Source organism: Lepisosteus platostomus, chromosome 7, assembly GCF_059453375.1.
Source record: "Lepisosteus platostomus isolate fLepPlt1 chromosome 7, fLepPlt1.hap1, whole genome shotgun sequence".
NCBI lineage: Eukaryota > Metazoa > Chordata > Actinopteri > Semionotiformes > Lepisosteidae > Lepisosteus > Lepisosteus platostomus.
The window spans coordinates 6,910,472-6,936,514 of record NC_142617.1 but is presented as its reverse complement, the minus strand read 5'-3'; the positions used below and the strand labels follow the sequence as shown (position 1 = coordinate 6,936,514).

The 26,043-nt window shown below is 41.8% G+C and overlaps 1 protein-coding gene across 1 annotated transcript in view; it reads right to left on the bottom strand.

Annotated features, from left to right (window-relative positions):
• Positions 1-1,835: 1,835 nt before the first annotated feature.
• Positions 1,836-26,043, bottom strand: part of hlcs (holocarboxylase synthetase (biotin-(proprionyl-CoA-carboxylase (ATP-hydrolysing)) ligase)) — a 38,081-nt gene continuing 13,873 nt past the window's right edge. The window contains exons 7-11 of the mRNA XM_088638935.1: positions 9,587-9,654; positions 8,430-8,590; positions 5,981-6,095; positions 5,181-5,394; positions 1,836-4,245 (exon numbers count right to left, since the gene is read on the bottom strand). Coding sequence (XP_088495061.1) covers positions 4,074-4,245; positions 5,181-5,394; positions 5,981-6,095; positions 8,430-8,590; positions 9,587-9,654 — 730 coding nt within the window. The 3' untranslated portion in view covers positions 1,836-4,073. The remainder of the gene's footprint in view (positions 4,246-5,180; positions 5,395-5,980; positions 6,096-8,429; positions 8,591-9,586; positions 9,655-26,043) is intronic.

Here is a 26,043-nt window from a genome sequence, read left to right as displayed (position 1 = left end):
AGGTTCCATTAAAGTGAATTAAAGGGATTCCTCCCACATGCACCAGTCTCCAGAGAATTCAGATCGATTTGTGGCTAATATTAGAGGGAGACGCACTGGGATGGTTTTTTTTTTTTGACCTGGGAAGACCCCATTGCAAAATTGTTTAATGGGATATTGAGATGTTAAGCGTTTATGGATCAGAAGACGGGCTATTTGCGCAATGAAGTTTAGTGCAGAGCTGCTGGTGTCAGGGTTTGGGTGTGGAGACCTACCCTGGCAACGCAGTGGCTACTGCAAGTGGCTGGGCAGCAGGAAGGTGGCAGCTGGAATGACCTTCTCTGCAGCTCCTCACGCCTCGCTACCCCGCAGAGAGAAACAAAATCAAGGAGATGTCCTGACCTGACCGCCCAGCTCGGTGTGTTGGAAGAGGCAAATGCATGACTCTGGTGTCTGAATGAAGTCTGGGTTGCCACCCGTTATGCTGAGGCATACTGATCATATTCATTTTAGCTTATTATAGGTCATATGTTAATTGTTTTACAATTCAGATTGTTTTATTTAATTACTTTTAATTGAGATCCAATGAACACACCCCCTCCTCTTTAAAGTACAGATAAATCAAATGCTGTAATGTAAGAAATCTGGAGTCTCGTAATGGCAGAGAAACTGTCCATTACACAACTTGTTCCCTCAGTGCCTCTTACAAGTCTGGCTGCCTTTGCGCAATCATGTCAACGAAACCATGAACCTTGTAAACCTTGTAAATATTTTTCCATATTTCTATACATACGAAAATCACTACACAGGCAAGACAGGTCTCAGATTTAGAAAACTGGCTCTTAAGCAATGCATAACTCAATTTTTAAAAAAATGGAAACGATTCGGGGTTTGAAGCTTTAATCTGGAAGCATCCAGTGGTTTCTGTGCTGCATCTAAGACTCACTTACGTTCGCCTGGTCTGGCCAAGAAGAGCCGAAGTGTCGAAGACAAACAGCATGTCTTCTGCAAGCCAAACAAAGAGCCAGATCAGGACTCGATTCCCTAAGGGCCCAGAGGATCTGCATTCGCCACTCACCCAGCGTCCACCTGTGCTCTGCGGCTGGCCTGCACCTCATTATTCTCAGCCACCGATCGGTGCTCTCGGCCACTTTGACCGAGATACGGGGCTACACTTGATCAACAGCATGGTTCTCATTAGCCATTCCCCGAAGGACTGTCCTGCACAGCAAACACAAAGAAGCTGAGCTACATGTGGAAAAAAAATACTTTTAGCTGTTTTGCAGGCCAATACTTCCTCTACAGCTTAACCCCAACCATTGAAGCACCACAGTTTCTCCACCTGGTAGCTTTAGTATCACCTGGTAGAAAACTAGACCCATTAACACTGGGAAATAGAGTATTTTACAGTAAGTAAGCTAGATGGCCGACTGTCTCTTAGCACTATCTGTTGAATATCACCATTCATTTTCTGAGAATTGCCTTTTTTGCTTCTAATCACGTTATTGAATTGTACCGATTCCTTAATAAATTGCAACCCAGGGACTTTTCCAGCAACGTTTCAGCACGTAGAACAATCTTTCAACAAGAACAAGGGTTTCCTGTGGAAAAAAAAAAAAGTTATGAGAATGCCTCAAGCCAGACTGATAATGTTTTCTAAAACAGTCATCGAGGTGGTAATGAGGCAAAACATTTCGGAACTACAAGGTCAGATCCTTGTCACCAAGGAACTGTAACCTTCTCTAGCACTCACATTTGAGTTCCATTTTGTTTTTATTGCTGTTAATTGAACAATTCTGGTAAGTCTGTCCAGCCAGGATCCAGTTCTGAGCCTAATCAAAACAAAATTAGAGCACTTCACATTAAACTTGGTTTATTTAAATATCCTTTTACTACATACACAAACACAGCTTGCAGTGTGAGAATGTAGATCTACAGATGATCTACATCCAACACTTGGTCCTGGTGGCTGCAAGTCCTCAATACTGGACTCTGTGGATCCGTACAGCCTGGGTAATTTAACAAGCCATTGATAAGACAGCTGAAACCCAGCCATGTCCTGATGATGTGCAGATGTTCCAGATGTGAAAAATGGGGGTTCAGACTAAAGATCTAGATGGTGGACAGAACATTTAAGAGTAATAAAAATGGTTTCAAAGAACAGAGACAAATGACCTGAAAAATGCTTTTTCAAGGTATAGTTGCATGATCAGTTGGCACTGTTTTTTGTTGGAACTGGCCACACTCAAGGTTACTTTGAGTCATTGTTCCAAACATTTAATTTCATGTCCCCAATAAAGTTGACTAAAAAGGAAGATAATTTCTGCTAACTTATCGAGCACTACGTACACTTGATTCAGGTCCTATCAGATCTTTGTCAGGACACTGTCTTCAGCTTCTTATACAGAGGACAAGCACAGTTATACTGACATGCTGTATGTGCACTGACTTTTTTTTTCCCTTAACACACTTTGTTCCCTAAACAATTTTCAGCTGCCAGAAACCTCAAATTGCACTCACATTCTGAAGGAGGCCACAAAACAATTTTTTCACAATTTGCTCAATTCAGTGCAGGACTTTCATTCAACTTCTTTGTAAATGTAGACTTTTAAGATTAGGTCTTTGTCTAGCAGCAACACAGCCAACAAAAGTCTTAGGCTCAAATACAGTTAAAATACACTAAATTAGCTTGCAAAAAATATCTATTATAAAATGAAATCAGGACAATTATCATAAATTGCTTTACACGGACATTTGAGTAGCAAAGAAAGTTGTCTAGTAAATGATACTGTAAATCTCAGTAATACTGTAACAAATTTAAGATAATTATTCTTTAGAATCAAAAGATTTGAAAATATTTGCCTTTAACCGATTAGCTATACTTTAGAAACACAGGAATAAACTCTCCTGTGGTCTATTGATTTGTGTGTCTGTTTTATTTCATTCAAGTCATTTTGAATTCGACATTCCAAGTGAGTGCCCCACATTTATGTGCTATTAATGATTGTAAGTGCAAAGTGCTCAGGTTATTTGTGTGTTCTAAAAGTACAAACTTTAAACAAAAGCTATTTACATGAGACACACTCTCTCCCTTCCTGGATCGGATCCCACCTTTTAGCAGTCTATTACAATGTGTTTGCACTTTTAAGAATAAATTTGCATTAAACCAAGTGACCTTGCATGTCAATAACATCTGAATGTTGTTAAGCAATTCAGGTTGGTACATTTCCAGATCACTGAGAGATGTCAGCATTATAAGAGCACACTTTTACTCTGAAGCCATGCATCGTCTTCACAAATCAGCTTATACAACTTTCGGCAATCGGAAGACGTTATGCGCACAAAAAGGCCCTAGATAGTTTCTTAAAATTTAGACACTTAAAGATTAATCTTCAAATATTCATTTTAAAAAAGGCTGAAGGCAATTTAGGAGAAAAAAGGAGGAAACAAAAAGCAACACCTAAACTGTGTTTGCTTTTAAGAAAATTAACTAATCAATTTAATATTTTATACAGGAGTGAGATATGTGTAGTGTACATGAACTCATTTCATTCAATTTTTTTACTGCACATCTGAACATCTTCTCGTGTTGGTCAAGAAAATGACATCCGTTAAAACGTGGCCCTGTTACGCCAAAGGGTGACCTCACACATTCTTCAAAAAAATAACCCAAATCGGCAACTCTCAGAAGTATGTACAGAGCTCATCTGCAGCTGAACAGGTTATCCAAACACCACTCCTACAGAAACAAAAACGTCTTGTAATGATTCATAAAGCAGGTCCCACAGAACGCTCCAAAATAAGTGCTTTTACAGAAGCAGTTCCAGTTTCTTTTTCCCACGTCCAAAATTCTTTTACAAAAAGTGTTCACTGCAAAATACTGTGGATAACAAAATAAATAAGCTGCAATTAGCTGGAAAATTTTCCTGTCATTTTTTTCCCTAGTTATTTTTAAAACATATGATGATTTTTTTTTGGGGCCGCATTAAGATACAGCTTCAAAGTGCTCAGCAGACTTGGAATTCCAGCTCAGGACAGATGTGGAAAGCCTCCCCGGGCAGAGGGGCAGAGGGCGAGGGCCGCAGGAGAGTCCCCTAGTGCTGCTTGGCCACGACGAGGTTCCTCAGCATGTCGAAGGAGTTGCCATCGGGCTGCACCGAGACGACGCGCCGATCCGGCGACGCCACCTGCAGGAAACCATTGTCGTCCAGCCCCACTACAGCCACCTGGGGTCCGTCTTCTCTCCATAGGCGCACCTGCGTACCACTGGGATGACAGAGGCGACGCGCGTCAGAGACCTGGGGTTTGCTACCTGGGACACAGGTCCTTACTCTCCACCGCCTGATAATAATAATATATTAATGACATGTTTATAGTTTTTATTTGAACACTCCACATAACGCGCTTTACAGGTAATGATGAATCCCACTACCAACACCAATGTGCAGCCCTCGCCTGGGTGATGCAACAGCAGCCATAGTGCACCAGTGCGCTCACCACACATCAGCGAAACCATGAGTGGGGCAGAGAACAGAGTGATGAAGCAGATTCATAGATGGGGATTATTAGGAGGCCATGATTGGTAAAGGCCAAGGCGAAGTTTGGCCAGGACACTGCACGAGCTGCGTCGCACTAAGTCCAAGCAAATATAGTGTCTGACACATGAACTGCCACACCGACAATCATTCCCTCAAGCATAATGGAAAGCAAGTATTATAAAAAACATACTATACTCAAACTATTACTACTGTAAAGAGTATTAATAAACATTTGTATTACAGGCTTATTTAAAAACAGACCTTCAATGATCAGTAACCAAACCAAGACAATAAAAGGAATAAAAAAACGCCTGATCCTATTTGGAGTTTGATTCCTGAAATAAAAATAATGTAGAGATGTAATTCCTACATATTATAATGTGTTTGTTTAAGTTTAATGTATAATGAGTTGGTCTAAAGGCAATGCGAGAAATGAATGCCATTCTGAATCTCTGCCTTACTCCCTTTTGACTTTGTGAATTTCTGCAAATTAGACTCCTCACCCTAGACTGGAACTCCACAGTCTTCTGCGGTTTTGTTTCATAAACGAAGGAATACCTCAGCTGGTTAGAATGATCAACTAGTTATTTAAAGATGCATAATTAGCGCAAACGTTCCCTGTAAAGGGGAACAGAAATTAAAGGCAGCTTTAGACCAGACTACCTGTGAACCCATCTCCTGTAATAGAGGGGCAGCACGCCCTGAGGGCCCTGGTCCTGGAAGGTCTGGATGAGCTGCTCCAGCAGGGTGACACTGCGGCCTATCAGCTGAGCTGTGTCCAGAAGAGCCAGGGCAGTCCCTCTCTCCTTGTTGTGCTGAACAACCAGGTCGTTGACACAGATGGTCGGGTTACTGTTGCGCACATTGAAGCCGCAGCCTGAGAACCAACAAGACACCAGCGGAGGAGAGATCAGAGAACAGTTCTTGCTCCCTTTACTTCAAGATCAAGTGCATACCAGCCGATGTCTTCTAGTTTGCAGATGTCACCTCTCATTCACATTCTCATTCATATTCGCTTTCCATTATTCCTGATCTCCAGTCAACATTTCCTAATGAGCTTCCATTCAGTATACCACAGGAGGGTTCCCCGTAACAGCTAGGTCTGTGAGGCAATTATCATACAACTGCACCAGGCTTAGGTCAGCATATCTGTGCAAACGGCAGCACTGGTAGAGATCAGAATTATATTTGAAGGCACAAGTGATGTTCCTAATCAGGACTTTCTTAGTGCTAAAAGAAAAGTTGGAAAAAAATGTTTTGGGCACAAACTATTTATGAAGCCAAACAACTAACCTGACAGAACTGTCAGCATTTAACTATGTACAGCGCCTTGCTGTCTTTCATAAAGAATGTCGGCTCTGGAAATGAACATGAAAAATGCCATGACAAGGCCTCTTCCCCCAGAGGTCTTAACTCTAGTTATTCATGTTCTTCCAACAAAGACCAGAACAAAGAAACCTTACCAACGAGTGCATGGAAGGTTGATCCCATAAGTGTCGAGGTGACCAGAACTCCGCCCAGCTTCATCAAGTCACTGTAGTAAATGTCATTGGGCCACTTCACTCTTAGATCAATGTCCTGAGGAGAGAAACACAGGTTCCCTCTCCAACTGAGCACAGCAATCACATCGTCTTCCACAAAGACATACAGAACATGGGAAAGCCTACATCTTTTGGGTTTAATCAGAAGTGATTATAATGAAGAGTCTAAGTATCCAAGTATTTAAAATCCTCAAAGGTTTTGACCAAATCGACCCAGTGGATGCAATCAGAATCAACTCCATGGAAGTGCCAAGAACAGGAGACATGTTTTTACATATAGGGGTTCTGGCCTATATGTTAAATATGCATATATTATATGTATATAGCTCTGGCTTCTATGGAGGAACAGCTGGATGAGATACGTTTATCAAATATCAAATATCAGGGTGCTGAGCAGGCCCAAGAGCCTCTCTCGTTTAAGACCACTCTCATGTTCTTAAGAAAAAAGACCAGTCATGAAATCCTTGCAGTGTTAGACTGTAAAATAAAGCAAAGTATGAAATCATTACAAGTCCTTTATACTACAGTCCTCTGAAATGACTTCATTTAAAGTGAAGGCAGCGTATGCTTCAGAAGCACTATCTAGTACTACAATCTGCACTCTAAAGGAAATATTTACATTGTCGGTGGGAATACGCAGACTGAGCTAAATAACAAATATGTGTTGAGGACTATATATCAAACTATTTCCTCAGAGAAAACTAAATCTGAAGTGACAGACTGTATATATTTTACGACAGGCTCCTCTGGGTTTCCAGTCTTGTGAAGGAACATTTAGCCTATTTGTAGTCGAGAACAAGCAGCTATTCTGCTTATTTTCATTTATCCACATCCCCCTTCTGTGATTTCTTGACTAGGACTGTGCGACCTCCAGAAAAATACGGTGAGGGCACACTCGTCAGCTTTTAATCTTCACGAAGGAAACAAAAATATTTATGCGAAGTGATGCCTGTTATTTTTTTCACTTCATTTAATACTTCCTGCGCAGAGAGCTTCCAGGCCCACAACCTGTCTCCAAGGAGCAAGGCAATAAACAAGGTCGCTCCACAACAGGGGTGTTTTCCATCAAGCGGCATGAGAACTAAGCCATGTTGATTAGTGAAAAGTATCTATATATGTATATGCTCAGAATAATGAACTTCAACATGCATCAGGTGTGGTTTGAAACACTTTTGCAAAGGACCACAAACTTCTTTTCAGTACAGAGCTTTCTTTGGCTCACAGCACTCCATGAGTACTTAACACTGCATAGCAAGCATGCAATGCACAGTTCACAGTCTTTCATGTATCAGTTTTATCTGGTTTTCTTTTTAGCACTTTAGGATTAATCAATCGAGTTTGTTTTGCACCAGACGTTCATGAGGTTAGTTACCAACTTATTGGGCTTATTGGGCCTTATCCAAAGCAACTTGCATCGGCATTTATTTATATAGTAGTCTATTCTGCTAGAGCAATTTGGGTGAAGTACCTTCCTCAAGAGTACAAAAGCAATGGATATAAACCTACAACTGTCAATTTTTGAGTCCATGTTCCTAATCACCTCTCCATACTCCACCTCAAGGTTTGATCCTGGGACATCGCATTTGTGAACAGGAAATGCAGCGTGCTATGAATAAGGTACGTGATCTATTTCTGCCAATTTGTTTTATTATCCCCTCACCCAATTTGGATTTGCCTTTTATTTTAACACCTGGCTCGCTTTCCAGCAAAGACCCCTGTACCACTCAGGGGAGAGTGAGAGATGAGAATGTGCTCCTCTCCAACATGCCCGTCTATACAGCCTTTGTCTTTTGATAAGCTCCTAACTCAATGGTGCCCAACAGGGCAGCTAATGCCAACTGGAGGCCTCGTGCGTCTCTTACTGATGTCACCGAAGGGCCTGCAGGCAGCTGGTAAATCACAGGAGCTGTCCTGGGCAACGTATCCCCCTCCTGGCCAGCTACTATACAACCCCAGTCACATTTAGCTGAAACCAGCCAGCGATGCTGGATCCCAGGACTCAGCCTGCTCTCCAAGAACATACACTTCCTCTTTGGAAACCTGTGAACAAGATTTTTTTCCCCAGACACACAATCTACAGGGAGGCAGGAGCCTGAGGCTGAGAATTGTTAAACACAAGCCAGAGGGCCCAGATGGAAACTACGTGGAACTACGTCTTTAAAACAGGGGGGCACTTCTAAAACCCAAAGGGTTGGTAGAGTGTGGCAGCAGCTGCCCAGCCATGTTGTTGAAGGTGACACTCTGGCTCCTCTCAAGGAGCAGCAGGGTGAGATCCTTCGTTCAGCTGACGACCAGCTACCCAGCAGGCCAGGAGGGCCGGACGTCCTCCGGCCCGGTCGGCACCTTTCTGATGTTCTGGCATGAACTGTACCTCGTATCCAGGGAGCGTGCGCACCGCCTCCACTACCGCCAGGGCAGCCAGGTGCTGCAGGAAGGGAATCCTCTGGCCCAGCGCTGAGGACACGGGCACGCGGACGTGCAGCGTGAACATGGCACAACCCACGGGGCTCAGCCACGCGTTGCCCCCACGACCTGGGAAGAAGATCCAGACACCCTAACTCTGACTAGCAGCGCCCTTAGTCTCTCCACGTTCTCACTGCTAGCATGGGGACTCCTTACTCTGAAAGCTCACGTAGAATAGTTGGGGTATCCTCATTCTGATAGCTAATGTATAATAGTTGGGGTATCCTCAATGGGGTTTCCTTATTCTGAAAGCTCATGTATTATAGCTGGGGTATCCTTATTCTGATAGCTAATGTACAGTATAATAGTTGGGGTATCCTCATTCTGATAGCTAATGTATAATAGTTGGGGTATCCTCAATGGGGTATGCTAATTTTTAATATTTGTATATTTAATATTTGTATTTTTACCCAGCTTCACAAAGCACAAATCAGTGAGAAGATCTGATGTAAACCTTCAATTTTTCTTCTGCATCACTGTGTTAGAATCTGATCAGAAACACTACTGTAATTTTGTTTGGGAGATACTGCTGTATATTGTTTCAAAACAATCCTCAATAAAACCAGAAAAAAAATCAATTAAGAAGAATCATGATGATCTCTAAGGTTCCCCCTTTACGTAGCAGTGCTTTTTACGGGAGCTGTCCGAGAGAAGTACCAAGCTTGAGGGAGCAACAGTATTGACCCCAGAATCAGAACCTTTTCCTCTTCGCCTCAGTGGAAAGACCCATTTCATAAATAAGTCACATTTTTGGCAATAGCTCTTCCTGCAAGGACTGTGACATTATTTTTTGTAACCTTACATTTAATTGATACTTCACAGTCCTGCAAGAAGTAGAAACGGAGGGAAGAGGCACACCCTACACAACTTTAACTACTATTACCAGTTTGTTGCTATTGCCGAAGCTTTGAATCAATATCCTTTTTTAAAACAGTCTGTTTTGTTTTTCCTCGAGAAATAATAACCTGAGGCTTTTAATGCCCAGAAGCTGACGACAAAGAAAAAGAGAGAAAGAAAAAAAAGAGAGAAATCTGTGATTGGCTGAAGTGATGGAAAACTACTGACCTTTGCCTTGTGTCTGCCGTGCTGCTATGGCTATTAACCCCATTTCCTGAGGCAGCTGAAGCATCAACCTGCGAATTGTGGGAAAAAGCAGTCAGATAGAACAAAAAAAAGCGTTGAAACGGTATCTAAGGGGGGTATTAACCGTGTACTGCTTTATTTTTGACAAAGGAGGAAATGTTTCAAAACACCTGGATTCTGAAGTGTTAAAAAAACTGCAACTGAATATTTCTGAGCCTGGTTCTATGAGCTTGCCACTTCACAAAACAAAAGTGTGAAGCAAAGTTCACAGATATAACCCATCTGTACTGCCATGAAACTGGCCTATCAGTACTCACGGATAATAGTTTTAAAAGTAGTTCATCCAGTTCTCTCTCTCATACAGCTTCCCCATACTGGTGTGTTGTGAATGTCATCTAGCATAATTACTGTAGTAAAACTAGCATCTAAAATGCCACCACGGCCCTTTGATTGACTCCCCCTGGACTGTAATTGAACCAATGACCTTCAGAATGGTGGGTTCATATGCTAGTATGGAAGGCGAATAAAATACCGACAAAAGAAAACAAGTGTCCACTTGACCTTCATGTCAGTATATACATTTCCTCTAGGCCCAAGAAATCCAAGAGCACACAAGGCTGTCAATCTGTCCTAGCCTGCAGGCAGACCTTTTCTCTCATGCATACGAAAAACCCAAGTGTGAGGCAAAATTAAATTACTCCTCCACCCTGACTTCTACCTGCACATGTTGTTTTCAGATTTTGTCTACATGCATACGTTTTAAAGGACAAATCAGAAACGCAGAGAAGATTAAGTGAGGGCATGTCTTCCATCAGTAGCTCTGACTTGGGAGTGGCTCAGTACTACTCTTCAGAGGAAATGTGGAGAAAAAAAATACCGTGAAGGAACAAACAATGGATTTTTAAAAATCCGGCAATACGTTTGCAAAGTTGTCAGGCAAATTGAATTCAGCTAATAAACAGCAAAGCAGTTTGCATTCAAGGTATTCATTATTTTGAAAACAATTAGACTGTGAAGACAACTTGCTAATTAAATCGCCCAGGATGAATTCTGGGTAAGAATGATATTTTATTAAAACCGTTTAATTCTCTTTAAAAATGACAGAAAAAAAGGCTGAGAAAACAGAAAATATTAAAGGTTACACATCTTATCTATTTCCACATTACCCATCATGGATGAAAGACGTCTTCTTTAAACAAGCCAACTTAAACCTTTCCTATGTATGTGTACTCTGAGATCATCCTTTAGTTTGTTGTGAAAAGGTAAATGAATGAGCAAAACGATTATGGTTCACGAAAGGAGAATGTTTTCCACAGGTTGAATACCCTTGCAGGTTAATGTTTCCTTAAGCTACACTGCTGGCGGTTGATTCCCAGAGGCACAGTGCATTTGCCGAGGAAGAAAGTTAAACATAAGCCACACAATCCGATACTTAAATTTAGATTTCCAAAAAAAGCATTATGAAACCACACGATATCCAAATTTGAGATGACAGGAGTTTGAAGCTGCTTTTTGTGTTATGCTCTTTCTTAGTGAAATTTCGGAGAACAGTCAGTATGACAGGTGCACTTTCTACGTTGTCAGTTTCAAGCAGTCTCCTGAAATACAGCTAAACCACATCTGAGAACCACAGCAAAATTCGCACAGACTGCCCTTTCACAGGCTGTCTTGAGGATGCTTGAGCTGACACAGAGACCCTGCCTTCCAGTGTGGACACTGTGAGCAAACTCCCACCATTACCCAAATGCCAAAGCTGAAAGACATCTTGTTTCATCATCTATGCGTTGTCACTTTTCAGAAGATTTAACTAAGCCTGCGGAAACCCAATACCCAAGCTCAAGATAAAACAGCAAACAAAAATTATGCTCAACGCTGCCGAGAAGGTTCACTCCTAATGCAAGAGAAAGGGTTTAAGTACTGCAAAAAAGAAGCCTGCCACAGCTCATTCAACAGAATGGACGAGGGGGGGGGGAGTTCTCAGACTGCACAGACGACAAAAAGAACTAGCAAAGCTTGCTTATACACAGAAGAGCAGTGAAAGGCTACTGCTAAGAAGTCAGTGAGTAAAAAAAAGACAGCACCAACAAAGCCCTGAACATAACTTGCAGACTCTAATACATCTCCAAAAGCATGTATGTTGAAAATAAATTTAAAAAACATTTACCCGGCTTCAGGAAGGAGTAAAAAAATATATTCTATAAAGTTCAGCTATTACACTTAGACAATTTCAGAATGTTGTGCAAATGGGTAGAAATTAGCATCATCAGACAAAGTACATACATTAAATGCATCTCTTAACAAAACTGTACATTCACTGCCATTGAACTTTCCATGTTTAACAGGCATTACAAGAGTGCAAATGCAATCTAAAGACAGGGGCATACTGATGTGGAGAAAATCAAAATGGCATAAACCAGTAAGATTTTTCTTGGAAGAGCTGGGTGAGATACATTGTCACTACTCTGAGGAGAAGCCCATCAGCAATCTGTCATTTACAGAGAAAATGAATTTACCCAAGGGATTAAAACAGAAGACCTCAATTTACTCCGCAGTTAACAAAGAATCCAAACAGGCGGTGTTCAAAGAGAAAGGGAATGCATGCTTTTATAATGCAAAGGGACTGTGTCAATGGAACAGATTAAACAGTTGATGATTAATCCTTTGAATCCACAAGCTTCACAGTCATTTCTGCAGTGCTTTTCAGGCACCTTCTACTTCTGAATCCTAACTGAAAGTACAGTTGGTATGAAAAGGATTTCAAAAGAAATACCTGGAGTCTTGGAGTTCCAGAATAAAAGCATTATTTCATAATACTGGCCTGTTATGCCACATTGACAAAAAATGGTTCATCATCCTAGATTCCTCCTACATTTAACAGCTGATCACTTGATGACTAGAGCACAATTTCCCCAGACACCAAGCTGGAGGAAACAACATGATTTTTTTTGTCCTACATTTTATTGTTTTCGTAATATGTAGTTTGCTCAAGTCTGAAGTGACTATAATATTACATAAGCTGTCGCACAGGCTAACTATAGAGACTAACCCTTTAACTGAACTCCTAAAGGAGACTATCCAGAAAGTTTGGAAAAAAAAAAACTGCTTAATCCACACTAAAACAAAAAATGTTCAAATGCTGATATGAAAGGTCAGTACTGTATGTAGATATGTGCAATTCTCTAAATCCATATTTATTAAACTGGACATCACAAGTCAAGTGCCCAAAAGATAAACAGAAACTAAAATGTCAAAAACTTGCAAGACTCTGGAACTTTTGACGTTCCAGACTTTGATACATTTCTCGAATGAACAATTCCGGTCAGGTCGTCTCGTGTTTCAATCAAAGAAAGTAAAAGCAGCAGAGTGCAGGGCACAAAATTAAAAAAAAACAACAATAACAACACTTCAACGAGAGCCTGTCAGAATCGCATCGTTCTAAACACATAACATCTTTATTCCTTACCAGAGCAGGAGTGGGAGAATCATGGTTTTATTGCCATCTACTCGTTGGACCAAAGAGACTCACATTTTTCTCCATTTGCACAACTGGGTGCGTTCTGGAAACAGGACAGGGTGAAATACCAAACCCACCTGGGATTTGAACCCACAACCATACATTCCTAACAAGCACTCTTGGGTGAGGTGAGGTGAGGTGAGGGAGGGGGGCATTCATTTTCTAATGACCCGAAATCTTTGCAACTTCTGTGCCGATTTTTACAGTAAAAAAAGGTTTACTAGTTTTCTGGGGGGAACCGTTTGAACACGATTGCGATCTCTCTTTTACTACCTCCCCTCCCCCCCCCACCACCACCCTTCTGCTCAGTCTAGCACAGGCCACAGGAGGCAGAGTGGGCGACTGCTGGCAGGTTCCTGTGTCTGTGCAGGCTGTGCAGTCAGCAGGAACATGACCTCCCCAGCTCTGAGGCAGGTTAAGCAGCCCGATTGAGCACTGCTCCTAATTGAGAGCTTTTACTGTTTGGCAGGACCACCGGAGAAACCTGTGCACTTGTTCGTGACGACGGCACCTCCTTTGCAAATCAAGCCCTGATGAGCGCAGACAGGGGGCCCAGCTGGTTCTCTGGAGTCCTTCAACCAAATAAATGAACTTTTAATAAGAACATCAGCGCCTAACAAGGCAAGGAAGGCCAGTCATGACCTCTTTGTCAAACCGCTAGTGTACTTGTGCAGTGACTAAATTGAACGCACCTAAGGGAGTGTATGATACAGCTGTGTGTGTGAAGCAGAGGTTTCATGGAAAAAAAAAAAGGTGAAAAATTGCCGCCTTAAAGGAGCAGGAGTAGGAAATGCTAAAGCTGAGATTTAATGTTAAATCTGTAGTCTGCAGCAGAGATACAGAATGAAGTTTCATTACAAGTTATGGGTGAAATGTAGTACTATCTGAAAACTTCAACTAAGAGCTATCATTTTACTCAATCCACATCAGTCGTGTGAGGGTGATGAAGGCGAAGTCATGGAAAAACGGACTTCGAAATCACATGCATTGTATACTGCTATACCAAAGAAATGCACTAATGGATTTGCCCAAATAATTTTGTTGGATATCTTTCTGTAAACAACAGATGATGTGTCAAAAAATATATAGATATATGAAATGGGAGTTTCAAAATGAAAATATTTCAATGTTGGATTGATGTTGCCTCCCTGACCTTCAACATGGCCCTTGCAGCATTGATCAGCCTGTTGTGGGATTTTCTGACATTCCGTTACGAGAGCCAACCCTGAAATGACAACGTGGTCCCAGAGAGGTTCAGATCGACTCGGGCCCAGGAGAGGAACCTGTCCACAGCAAGACCTCTATATTATTCACTTATAGTGGAGCCATTGTGATCCTAACATTGAGTGGTCTTGTGTGACCCTCCATGCATGGTCCATGGGAACGTTTATACTTCCGCCCTGACTTTCAGGAATGGAAGGACTGTCAAGGTCAAGGACTTTGCCAAACGTATCACTGAGCCCTTAATCTGTATTGCCCAACGGATAATCACCATAACATCTCCATACACATCACCTCCCGTCAGGTCTCTTAAGTCCAAAACGGAGTTTATCTGTGGGAGGGGGGAAACACTCCATCACACACATGCTTTCTGGGCCACAGAAAATGGCATTTTCATCACTCAGCTGTCAAAATAACCCCTGACCGCCTCCCTGCATGCAGATTATCGTCTTCCTGCAATTTCTCATGCTGTAGGAACTGCCGTCAGAAAACGATCTAAAGAAATGTGACGTTTCTGGGCCAGTGTGTGTACACCCACAGCCTTCCAAGTTCTGTTCCATCCCTAAGAGAACTGGTATCCTGGTTTCTCTGGACTGGACTACTGAGTGACGAAGCAAAAATATTTCATTACTTAAGCAGGGCACGGCCATATCTCTCTCCTCCTTCACTTCCTTTAATCAAAATCATCTCTTTTGACCGGCCGCTCGGACAGAGTTTTTCATCGACTCATTTTGGCTCTTCAGTATATCAAACACTCCACACCTGCTGTTATTATGGTATCGGATGGCACGAGCTTATTCAGAGGAACAAATCTGTTCACTATTTAAATACAAATAAAATTATGTTGGTAATGTAATGTGCGTAATGTACAACTGATGTAAAACTTATGACTGTTTATTGTGTATCGGAAAACAATCAACTGGCAAATGTGCAGATCTGGCAAAACAAAGCCCTGACTAAGGACTCATGTGCACACCCTATTCTGCTTTTCAGTTCTGTTCCAACAAGACATAAGCAATGATTTAGTCAAAAGACAACACAAATTCTGTGTTGCTGTCTATATATAGTTTAAAATATATATAAATACAAGCAATTCTATTTCCAGCTATACTATAGTAAATTCTTCTTGTATTGTCTGCATGATCAACTGTCCTCATAATGAGAAATGCTGCATTCGTTAGTACTACACATTAGTCACTGTAATTCTTAGACTGATGGAACATATTCTATTCATAGTACATGTGAAGGTGTGGCTTAATTATGTGTAAGAGCTACAATGGACAATACAAAGTAATAGAACACGAGAGGAATATAGAGCAGCTATATTACACAGTCATAAGAAACGTTAGTGGACCGATAAATGTTAGTTTTCACAGATAATTTAGAAATGTAATAACTTGTATCAATTATTGTATCAATTATTACAAACATATTAATATGAATTTGCATTCCAATTTTTTTAAAAAAAACATTAAAGATATGTTTATAATAATAATTGCTTATACTTGTATAGCGCTTTTCTGGACACAAAGCACTTTATAGGTAATGGGAACTCCCCTCCACCACCACCAATGTGCAGCATCCACCTGGATGATGCGACGCCAGAATACTCACCACACATCAGCTCTCAGCAGGGAGGAGAGCAGAGTAATGAAGCCAATTCACAGATGGGGATTATTAGGAGGCTATGATTGGTAAGGGCCAATGGGAAATTTGGCCAGGACGCTGGGGTTACACCCCTACTCTTTTCAAGAAACGCCCTGGGATTTTTAATGACCACAGAGAGTCAGGACCTCGGTTTTACGTCTCATCCAAAAGACGGCACCTTTTTACAGTATAGTGTCCCCGTCACTATACCGGGACATTAGGACCCACACAGACCACAGGGTGAGCGCCCCCTGCTGGCCCCACTAACACCTCTTCCAGCAGCAACCTTAGTTTTTCCCAGGAGGTCTCCCATCCAGGTACTGACCAGGCTCACACCTGCTGAGCTGCATTGGGCTGTCCGTCATGAGTTGCAGGGTGATATGGTTGCTGGTTTTAACACAACCAAAGGACAATTATGTATTTTATGCATGTTGTTATGAAGTAACAAAGACAAGAAGGTGCCACGGTCAAATACTTTTTTTAGAAGCTGGCACCCACAAGTCAATCATAGAGTCACACTCTATATACTATTTAGACCAGAAAACCATTTTTGTTTAACAAATAAGTCATTAAAATCAATGCCCTATTCAATAGAATAAGAAACATTGAAATACATAAAAACCGTTGTTTAACTGTTTAGGGATTTGTGAAACCACTGGCTTCACATTCTGCATATGCGTAAGATATGCATATGTATATATGCATGCAATCATTACTTTCAAAGCTATCAGTGACATGCTACTGAAATGTACTTTTCTATGACAAAACATTAAAAGAAACTTGGTACTCTATGTATTGATTATGCATCATTTTTTACATTTTAATTTTTGATTTTATGCACTTCTTTGAGTAACGGATTATTTGTAAAAAAATGTGTTTATATGGACTCTGCATGTTGATTTCTTGCCATCATTTAAATGAACGAATTATTCATAACTAACCACAAACTGCTTAAATAACCTGCATGAGTACCATCACCTCATTGAAGGAGTTGTCAGAGCACCGGCGATTTAACATGCTGAATGTCAACCCTGGCAAAAATCAAGAAACACACAGAAAACAACCAATATGCTCCATTTATAAAGATCATTACAGCTTTCTGTCATTGGTATTTTGAAGACTAGTAAGACGTTACAGCCAAACACCATCTGTCAATGATAAGCCATTAAAAAGGGAGATCACAAGCCACAACACTACCTTGACAAGATCAATAGGGAAGGTCAGGTGTGATGGTCTAGGAAGGTGTGTCTAGTCACCACAGACCTGACAGCAACCTGACTACATAGCAATACATCGATCAGATCCAGTGGACTCCTCTTCAGGACAATGACTCAGAAGGACAAAGCATGCCCTCAAGCTGCTATTTTAACAAAGACTTTCTTGCAAGATGGGAAAATGACAGCTATGCGGTAGATGCCCTGTTTAGCAGACTGGAGTCCCACACCGAACAGTTGTGGGATGAGCTGGGACAACATGTGGTGTCTGGGGACCGGAGAAGAGGAGCACGCTTGTCCAGGCTCTACCGATGGAATGGGACAGAACCTACAACCTGGGGCAAAGCATGTGTCAGAGGTGTACAGCCAGTAATGCCTCCGGTGTTGAGCACATACTGTACGTGACTTCCACTGTGATCATCTCCATGATGAAAAATGTTAATCCACCTTATTTACAGTACCTTTACCAGCGAAATTTCTGTTCTATAAAATGTCAGTGCACCCGTCACTAAGAAAAAAAAGTCATTTTCCTGATAATAAGAATGTGAATGTTGAGTACAAAAGCTGGATTCTGAACTCATTTCCCCCATTGGAACTTGAAATCCATTTGCGCAAATAAAAACAATTTTACTGGGTTTTTTTTTTTTACCCCAACGCAACCACTAACACAGCACTGGTGATCATGTGGTCTCAAATTTCACAGGGATTTTACAGCGAGTAGTAGTTTTATGGTGTGTTTACAGTGTCAACGCCCAACTGGAAAACAGCTGGGATCTGTACAATTTGAGGTTCAACTCAAGGCGTGTTGGAAGGCTGAAGAGACTGCACTTCGGTGCACTGAAAAGCATGCTTTCATGCTTATATTTTGGAACAGACAACAATGATATAATTAAGAGACAAGCAGCAAGGTAGGATACTGTACATTTTAATTTAATGTATTCCCTTATGTGGTCTTCCTTTAATTCTAAAATATGTTTGCAGTGCACTCGTCATCTTGTTAATACGTACGGCGTTTACTTTTTTAAATAGCTTTGGAACACTTTGGAGCATTTGAAGTGTATTAATACGGTGCTTTGATCAGAATGAACAGCCACCGCTGCCAGATCCACATTAGTTTCAAGTTCTGCACAAGACGGTCCTTCCGGACGTCTTTTTTGTAGCGGACGTGCTCGGCAAGCAGATGCCCTTTTCCGAAAGGTACTGCATGGAAAGGTGGTTGTGCCTCGGCGGCCCCGAATGTCCTGTTACCGCGGTTGGATATGGAGAGAGAGAGAGAGAGAGAGTCACCCTGTATGGACTCCCTGTCCCCGCCGCCCCCCACCACCACCAAAACATTCTCTTGTTGCAGACTCTCCCTGCCGTTGTGACCTCTCTGAAATCTATCCCGGGCGGATTAACATGTAAAAGCAATGTCGACTTAATTTCTGAAACACAAATATGAGATCAGCCTTGGATCACACAAAACATCTCACTCCTAAACACGCTAATGCTCTTAGACACTCAATGAGAGGCTGTCAATAAAGGAGATGGTGGGGGGTACGGCGTGGGGTACGATTGGGGGTCTAGGGCCCGAGTGAAGAGCTATCTATAATCAGGCCAGCTCAGCCTGGCTGGAGCTAATGCATTCCTCCAGAAGTTAATCTCATTTTGAAAGCACATCCACCAAGAAGCACAGGGGTCGGCCCTGCTGTGAAACAAAAAATGCATTAAAAAAAATTCTCAACAGCGGCAGGAAAGAAAAAAAAAAAGGCACACAATTAGCAATTAGATCCCAACAATGGTCGATTTTCGCCGCGAGTGCAAAGTATCAAAGGTGGCCATTCCCCCACCATCTCACTTCCCCAATCCCTCCCTGGAGTGGGTGGTGAAGCCAGGGGCTTTTCGACAGACGAAAACAAAAAGAAATGTCTGTTAATCCTCACTCTGCCTCACCGGCGTGATGAAAACGGCTGAAATCAGAGACACACTGCCGTGAAAGTGAGCTGGGATGTGAACCACAAGGGATGGAAACTTTTCTGAATGAAAAAAAAAACCCACAACAGACACCTTCGCCAAGGTTGTGTTGTGTTCTCTACGTAGTCCACTGTAGAGCACAATCACAGTGCACTTTTACAAATATCTGCTGTATCTTCAACAGCTGTATACTGTATATCCACAAAAGGGGAGAACAGATCTGTAAGCCTTCTCCTTTACACTAGTCTCATTACCAGAAAGTGAAAACAAAGGAAGGTCTCAAGTTACTCTGGCTAAACACTAGTAGTTTCATAAAAATAACTCACAGGTGAAATAATCAAGTGAATTATCTCCGTTTCATAATATGATAAAGTGCAGCAGAGATGAAATACATAAAGAAATGAACCTCAGTTCAGCTTGTTTTTAGGAAAATGCAACACTGAACTACAGTTCTTTTAAAGGAAACCAGGCAGCAGGAGCAATTTACCAAGCCCTCAGCTGCTGGTCAAACTCTTTGCAGTTCTTTGTATTGGTTCCACATGGGTAACACAAATATGATTCCCTGTTATTAAACGTGGTATCTACCACTCGCTGATTTTTGCAGAGTTTGATTAAGGGTTCCGCGTGTCTCGTTGCCCGCGTTCAAGCTGCGAGGGGGCACACAAACACCCAAAGGCAGCTAAGTGACTCTCCCGGGTGGTCAGGGCTGTGCTCACACTAATTACTACACGGGCTCCGGACTTTATTAAGGGTGTGCGCCTCAGCTGGGCTGGATTAACGCACTCAGTGGGGGCAGCGGTGGCAGTGAAGCACCGGCCTGTTTTGGTTTATGCCGTGCAGCTCTGGCACCGAGGCAGAGGAATTCTTCATCTCACGAAAGCTCTCTGCGTTTATTTGGCAGGGGCTGGGTTTCGTGCGCTCAAGACGAGATGACAAAAGAAAAATCTTTAGCAAAGCAGTCCAGGGCCTATCGGTCAGGGGGGCATAGCACAGCGCTGTCAAATGAATGAGGAGAGAACCAGCGTGGAAAAGGCAGAAAGTGTCAACTGTCGTATCTTTTCTTTCAGTGATTCGGTATGAGAGGTTTAGATCACCGGACCGTCCTGCACTGGAATTCTTTGGGCATATTCTTAACGCAACACAAAAGGAATAATACTTATAGGCTCACACACAGATATGCTGCAAAATGAAGCTAAACTACAAGACGGAACTCATTAGATCAGTTTGTATTAATCCCCAAAGTATTTGCAAGGCACTGACAGCGCGCCGCAGGCCAGAAACGTAATACAAACCGCACAGAAGTGAAGCTTCTCCCCCAACCCTCTCACTTAGAAGCTTCTTTTTTAATTTCGCAAAGTACACTGACAAGATTACACGTATGCCATCTGAGCCTTGGAGCTGGGAGTGTTAGGGATGGCTCGGCCTGGAGGCACTGCAAGTACAAGCACAGCAGCGAGCCCAGCAACATTGAGCACGCTGACCCACACCTCGCTACCTCTTGGTGCAACACTCAACCGTCACTAGTTCATCCACAGACGACTGCAGAGCTTTGGGCTGTTGGTAATTGCAACAAGTGGAGAATAATGCAGGGTGTCCGATGAGAAAAAAAGAAAACACCACATCACCAAGTAGAAGATCAGACCTTTCAAGTCAAGATATCCCTCTTTGTTTAGCTAGGGAGAAATGTCTTACAGCTTTGTCTCAAATGGCCTTTGTCAAGGCAGCTGAGCCCAGAAGGTCACTTATCCATCTCTGGGTCAGAGGATAAATGGACACCACCCAAGTCATCTGTATGACAAGGAGATGTAAGTGGTTTACATACACCAGTCTAGGAATTATCTCTGTGCAGGGATTAGTCAACTAGTTACCTTGCTGGGGACTTCCACCAAACAACTGTACAAAAGAGGTATCATTCACAAAAGATCTAACCCCCTCCTACCTCTCTTTAAACAAGAGACTCCTCTTTAGTTTGGTATGAAACACTGCATACAGTGATGCGTTCCTACATCATATATCTGGAGAAACGGAAAAGAGAGCAATTCGGTTGATGTTGACAATTGGGACAATAACCCCAACAATCTGTACAACTGTACAATTAAAAAGGGAAAGAGAAGGAACAACAAAAACTTTAAAACATGTTCACTATGACAGCAGACTAAACTCACGACAAGATCACCAATTTAGACGCACTGTCTAAATACAACAAGCTTTAAGACTACAGCGTTTAATGCCTCTAAATAAGCCTAAATTGCCCTCTTGAAAGTCAAACTAGAATGAGATTCCATTGTTTTAACTGGAGAAAAAAGTAAACTGCTCTGTGTAACCCAGAATTTTCCACTTATTCACTTTTCACCTTTTAAATTACTTTCTTCTTAACTTCTGGTTTTGCAAATCATCAAATCTGCACTGCAACACATAAAGACAATTAAAAACTAGAGTGTGCTTACCGGCTTTTAAAATGCCCACACCTCGACAAGTCCCAGTACTTCTTAATTCCTTCAGTAACAAAACTGCTTTCATTTTTTACCACCACCCTATAGACGCATAGCTCTCAAACAAAGAAATCTCAGAGATTATGCCAGACATCAATGCTAATTTCAAAAACTGGATTTGCAAATGACAGCATAAGCATATTTGTATTGATCACACGGAGGCAGAAATGTTCTGATCAATTTAATAAAACTAATCTGTAAATGTGATTATTTAATCCTGTTTCCTAAAAAGCACTGCAAATTATAATTTTCAAATAGTGCTTCTGCAGTGATCAATGAAAGATGTTCTCTATTATACTGAATGCAAGGACATAATTTCAGCATTTCCCTTGTTCTGCAGAACCAACTCGCCCATCGTGCCCCGGATTTCGCATGGAAACCTGCCTTGCTATTGACCCAGCGCATCGGATCTACGGATCGTTCTGGTTACCGATGGCTGCAGTACCCCTCTTTCCAACATGCATGTTCATGGGCTTTGGAACATTTTTACACTAAGAATTCCACACTTTAAAATTCAGAGGGGGTTAAGGACAAAGCCAGTCAAAAATCGCAGTAAAACGCAGATCATACTTTCAAGACAATGCAGCTCTTTTTGTTATTTCACTTCCCCCCCAGAGTGGGTCTTCCCACCATTTCACAACCCCTGAATTCACATTAACACTTTACATTAAAGTGGCTTGCAGCACCTTTTCTGTCCTGTGTGACCCCAGTTTCAGCTCGTTAGTATTCCACTCATTTGAGATGTAAACTTTTGCTTTAGAATGCAGAGCCAGATGTTGCAGGAATATGAAATGAGAACTTTAGGCATGTGCTTACAATTTGAGATAATTGGGACTAGAGCAGGCAAGGTCAATTGGACCAATTATATTTTATGTACAAACCTGCTGCTGCAGTCATTCGTGTACTTTTACAAGGTCCATATTTTTTCACAGGAAACAGGACCTAATACTACTCTGTGTCAGTTTTGATTGTGGATTCCCTGTCCAAACAAACAGTGATTGCTGGCTCCTTTAGTGAGACAATTGGCACAAGTTGTAGTCATTCAAGCACCTCGTTCTGCTGGGCTTTTGAAAAAGTGCAGTATTATGCTAAGACTTATAAATACCATTCCCCACAGCACACAGGGTTTTAAAGCCATACAAGTGTTACTCTTAAAATATCTCTAATACTACACAAGCGTTTTTAACGAAGACTTTTAAATAACATGGTTTAGGAAAGAAGACTCAACATGCATATATATATGCACACAAAACCAAGGCCCAAACGCAAAGGACTTCAATGTATTCCAAAAAAATCCCACACTAAGAATGAGAAGACTTTAACCACACAGCCTGAAAAGCGATTAGGCTTCTGTACTCGGTGTGATTCAAGTTCACACAAATTCTGAGGCTCTAACGGCTCGAAATCAGGATTTATATTGTGCCTGCAGCCTGACAGCAGACAGCCACTTGATGGCTGGGAAAAATCTAACATCGAACTAAATGACAGCATCCATCATTCACTGGCACTTTTTGAAGTGGAAATGAAAGAAGCAGACGGGGGAAAGTCCATCTTTTGTAAACCGATGAAACGGATGTTTATGGTTTCTTAAACCAATGTTTTATCATACATCTGTTACTTCAGTATCTTGTCCTGCTGTGGCTCAGGTACAGTATTTATTTCAAATAATGTGCTGGCCTGATCTTATCGCAGCCTCTTTCATAAGAGAGCAAACGGGAATAAAGTGTTTTTACATGCCACCTACAGATCTGCTATAACTCTGCTGCAATTGTTTTTGAAAAGCTTTCAATGACGTGCATGTGCACTGAAAAAGGCTTCTGTTAGTGCACGACTGGAAAAAAAAAATGGAAGATTCCACAATTTCCAATTAGCAAACACTCATCTGCTAGAGCTTCAACATCACTCCTTGGCTCACTGTCCAGGAGAGATTGGAAGCAGGTTTCTCCCTGCAGGAGCGGCTGGAATGTAGCTCGTGGTAGTCACGTCATTCCTCAACGGCACCTGCGCGTCCGTCAGGGCACACTGAGCACACACCGAGATGGACAGGGTGTTGCCTTTCTCTGGAACGAATTCCCGTTTCTTTTCAGAGAATTCCAAAGCCAATCCCTCTTGGCTAACACTCCAGCTGAAAAGAAGGCAAAATTACAAATAAACTAGGAAAAGAAACGAAACAACTTGTAAAGGGCAAACTGTTCAAGAAAGAAACAAGAAACAAGTGCCTCAGGCACAAGTGTCACGTTTTTCAGAACAGGAAAGACACCATTAGACGCTGTTAACTGTGACACGCAGCACATGGTCACTGGTTAGAGAGGATTCTTAACAGGGTTTACTAATACAATACAATTTTATTTCCCTTGCTTTAAAGAAATATGAAACTACGGGACTAAACGTAATAAACCCAGTCAGCTGAAATGTTCCCTGTTAGTCACGTGCAGTGACACTTCAAAAATCTCATTTAAAATTCCCTTTTTTATTTAATAGGACTCATCTATTCAGACATCTGTCTGACCACCATCAAGGATGAACACCGACAGGTGGTTTAAGGAGGTACGCATACAGTACGTCCATTTTGAGTTTGTTCCTAAAATCAGTGTGCAATGATGGTGCAGTCAGCTAGCAGCCAGAATAAAGAGACAAGGGTACTGAGATTCCTCCCCGCCCAGAGCTGACCTTGTGGGAACACTATCCTCTCCTCAGACTGTCTATTATTAGGCGTCTCCTTACCAAACAAAGGTCTAATACCCTGAACAAACAGGCAGCTCCCAGCCTGCCATCAATATGACCTGTCTTCACTGCCTCGCCCGCGTGCATCGCTTCAACAAGCACATGATCACAAGACGTCTCGTGCTTTACCAGCTCCTAGATCTTCAGCCTCCACATTTTCGAACTCAAAAAAGACCACGTCAACCCGAAGCTGTAGCAGGAGGCAAAGGAGATGAACATCGAAGTGCTCTCAGCAAATCACATCAGCAGGCCCTTTAAAATTCGCCTTTTAAATTTAAAGCTTTACCGCATTTCCGCTAAGCCTCTTTCACTGACGAACTATGGAAAAGAACCGGGATGGGAGACTTTCAAAGAAATCCAGGTAACTGCTCACAGTGGTGTTGGTGGCCCAGTAGGTGGCGATCTTTCCATTGGACAAAAACATTTCAAATGAACTTGCAGAGACATGAATCTGATTAATGCTTGTCCTGCTTACTCATAGATGCCCTTGCAATGTTTGTAAGAGTAGGGTTATTAACCTGGGTGTCCTGACTAATATCCATTCTGGGCTCGCACGATTTCTCACTTCTCCTCCTGATCTGTTCTGATCTGTGAGGATGCTGGCAGGTCAGACACTGTGAAGCCACTGCTGGACGAAGAGATTTCCATTCTATTATTCAGGTGATACAAGCTGCACCAATTGAAGGAATCGGTGCACCTTTGCGTAATGTTATTTAAAAGACTTAAAAAAAACAAAAATGCATTTTCCCCCCTGATTTGCATTTGGATTTTAGGGCTATGTTTATTTACCACAAACTATCTACTTATTTCCTCTCCTCTTAAGAACTACAAGACTAAAATCAAATAAATAAATTACTGTAAAATGCCATGCAGAATCACTATTGAGGGTAACATATTGGAAAGTGTCAGATACAAAAAAATACCTTGGCCACATTAACAGATGAGAACATAGACAAGAGTATATGTTTCAGCAATATTCCTACTCCTTAAGGTGTTAAAACCAGATAGTAGAAGTATCACAATCAACAACCAATATTCTGTTTTTTCCATTTTCCATCATTTTGTGAATGGCAAGAAGGGGGACTTAGCTCAGGACAAGAGAAGTACAGACTCAAAACAACAGTATGAAAATGTCACTCCATAGCAACAGTTGCCATTAAGAGACGTTTTTGTACATTTACATAGGAATGTGCTGTTAATTGCTGTTCCAAGCCAGATCAGTTATGTCCATAAATTATTCGGTCTATATTTCGCTTCCCGTTCTAGGTTATTAAAGGAAAAAAGACTGCACTTAACACAAGGGGCTATTATTACTGCTGCACTTCTAGTTGGCAAAGAGGACTTCTCCCTCTCTTCCCACGGTTGGAAATATCACCTTTGGAATAAATGGTTTATAATAAAGGAAATGGTTATTAGAGTGGAGAGGTATGGCTTACTGATGAATCGCCAATGAAAACACTAAAGGAAAAATATACCATCCTCCAGGATGACTAAGAGCCCTCCGTCCCTGATGCTCTGGTAACCACGATCATTAGGATAGCCTGGTAGAACCATGCTAGCATGAAACGGAAAGGAGAAACTCATTATAAATGAATTGTTATTTCACAAATCCCGGCTCGCAGAAGCTCCGGTAATTATTTGCACTGCAGACTCACAAATGCAGTTCTTGGTCAC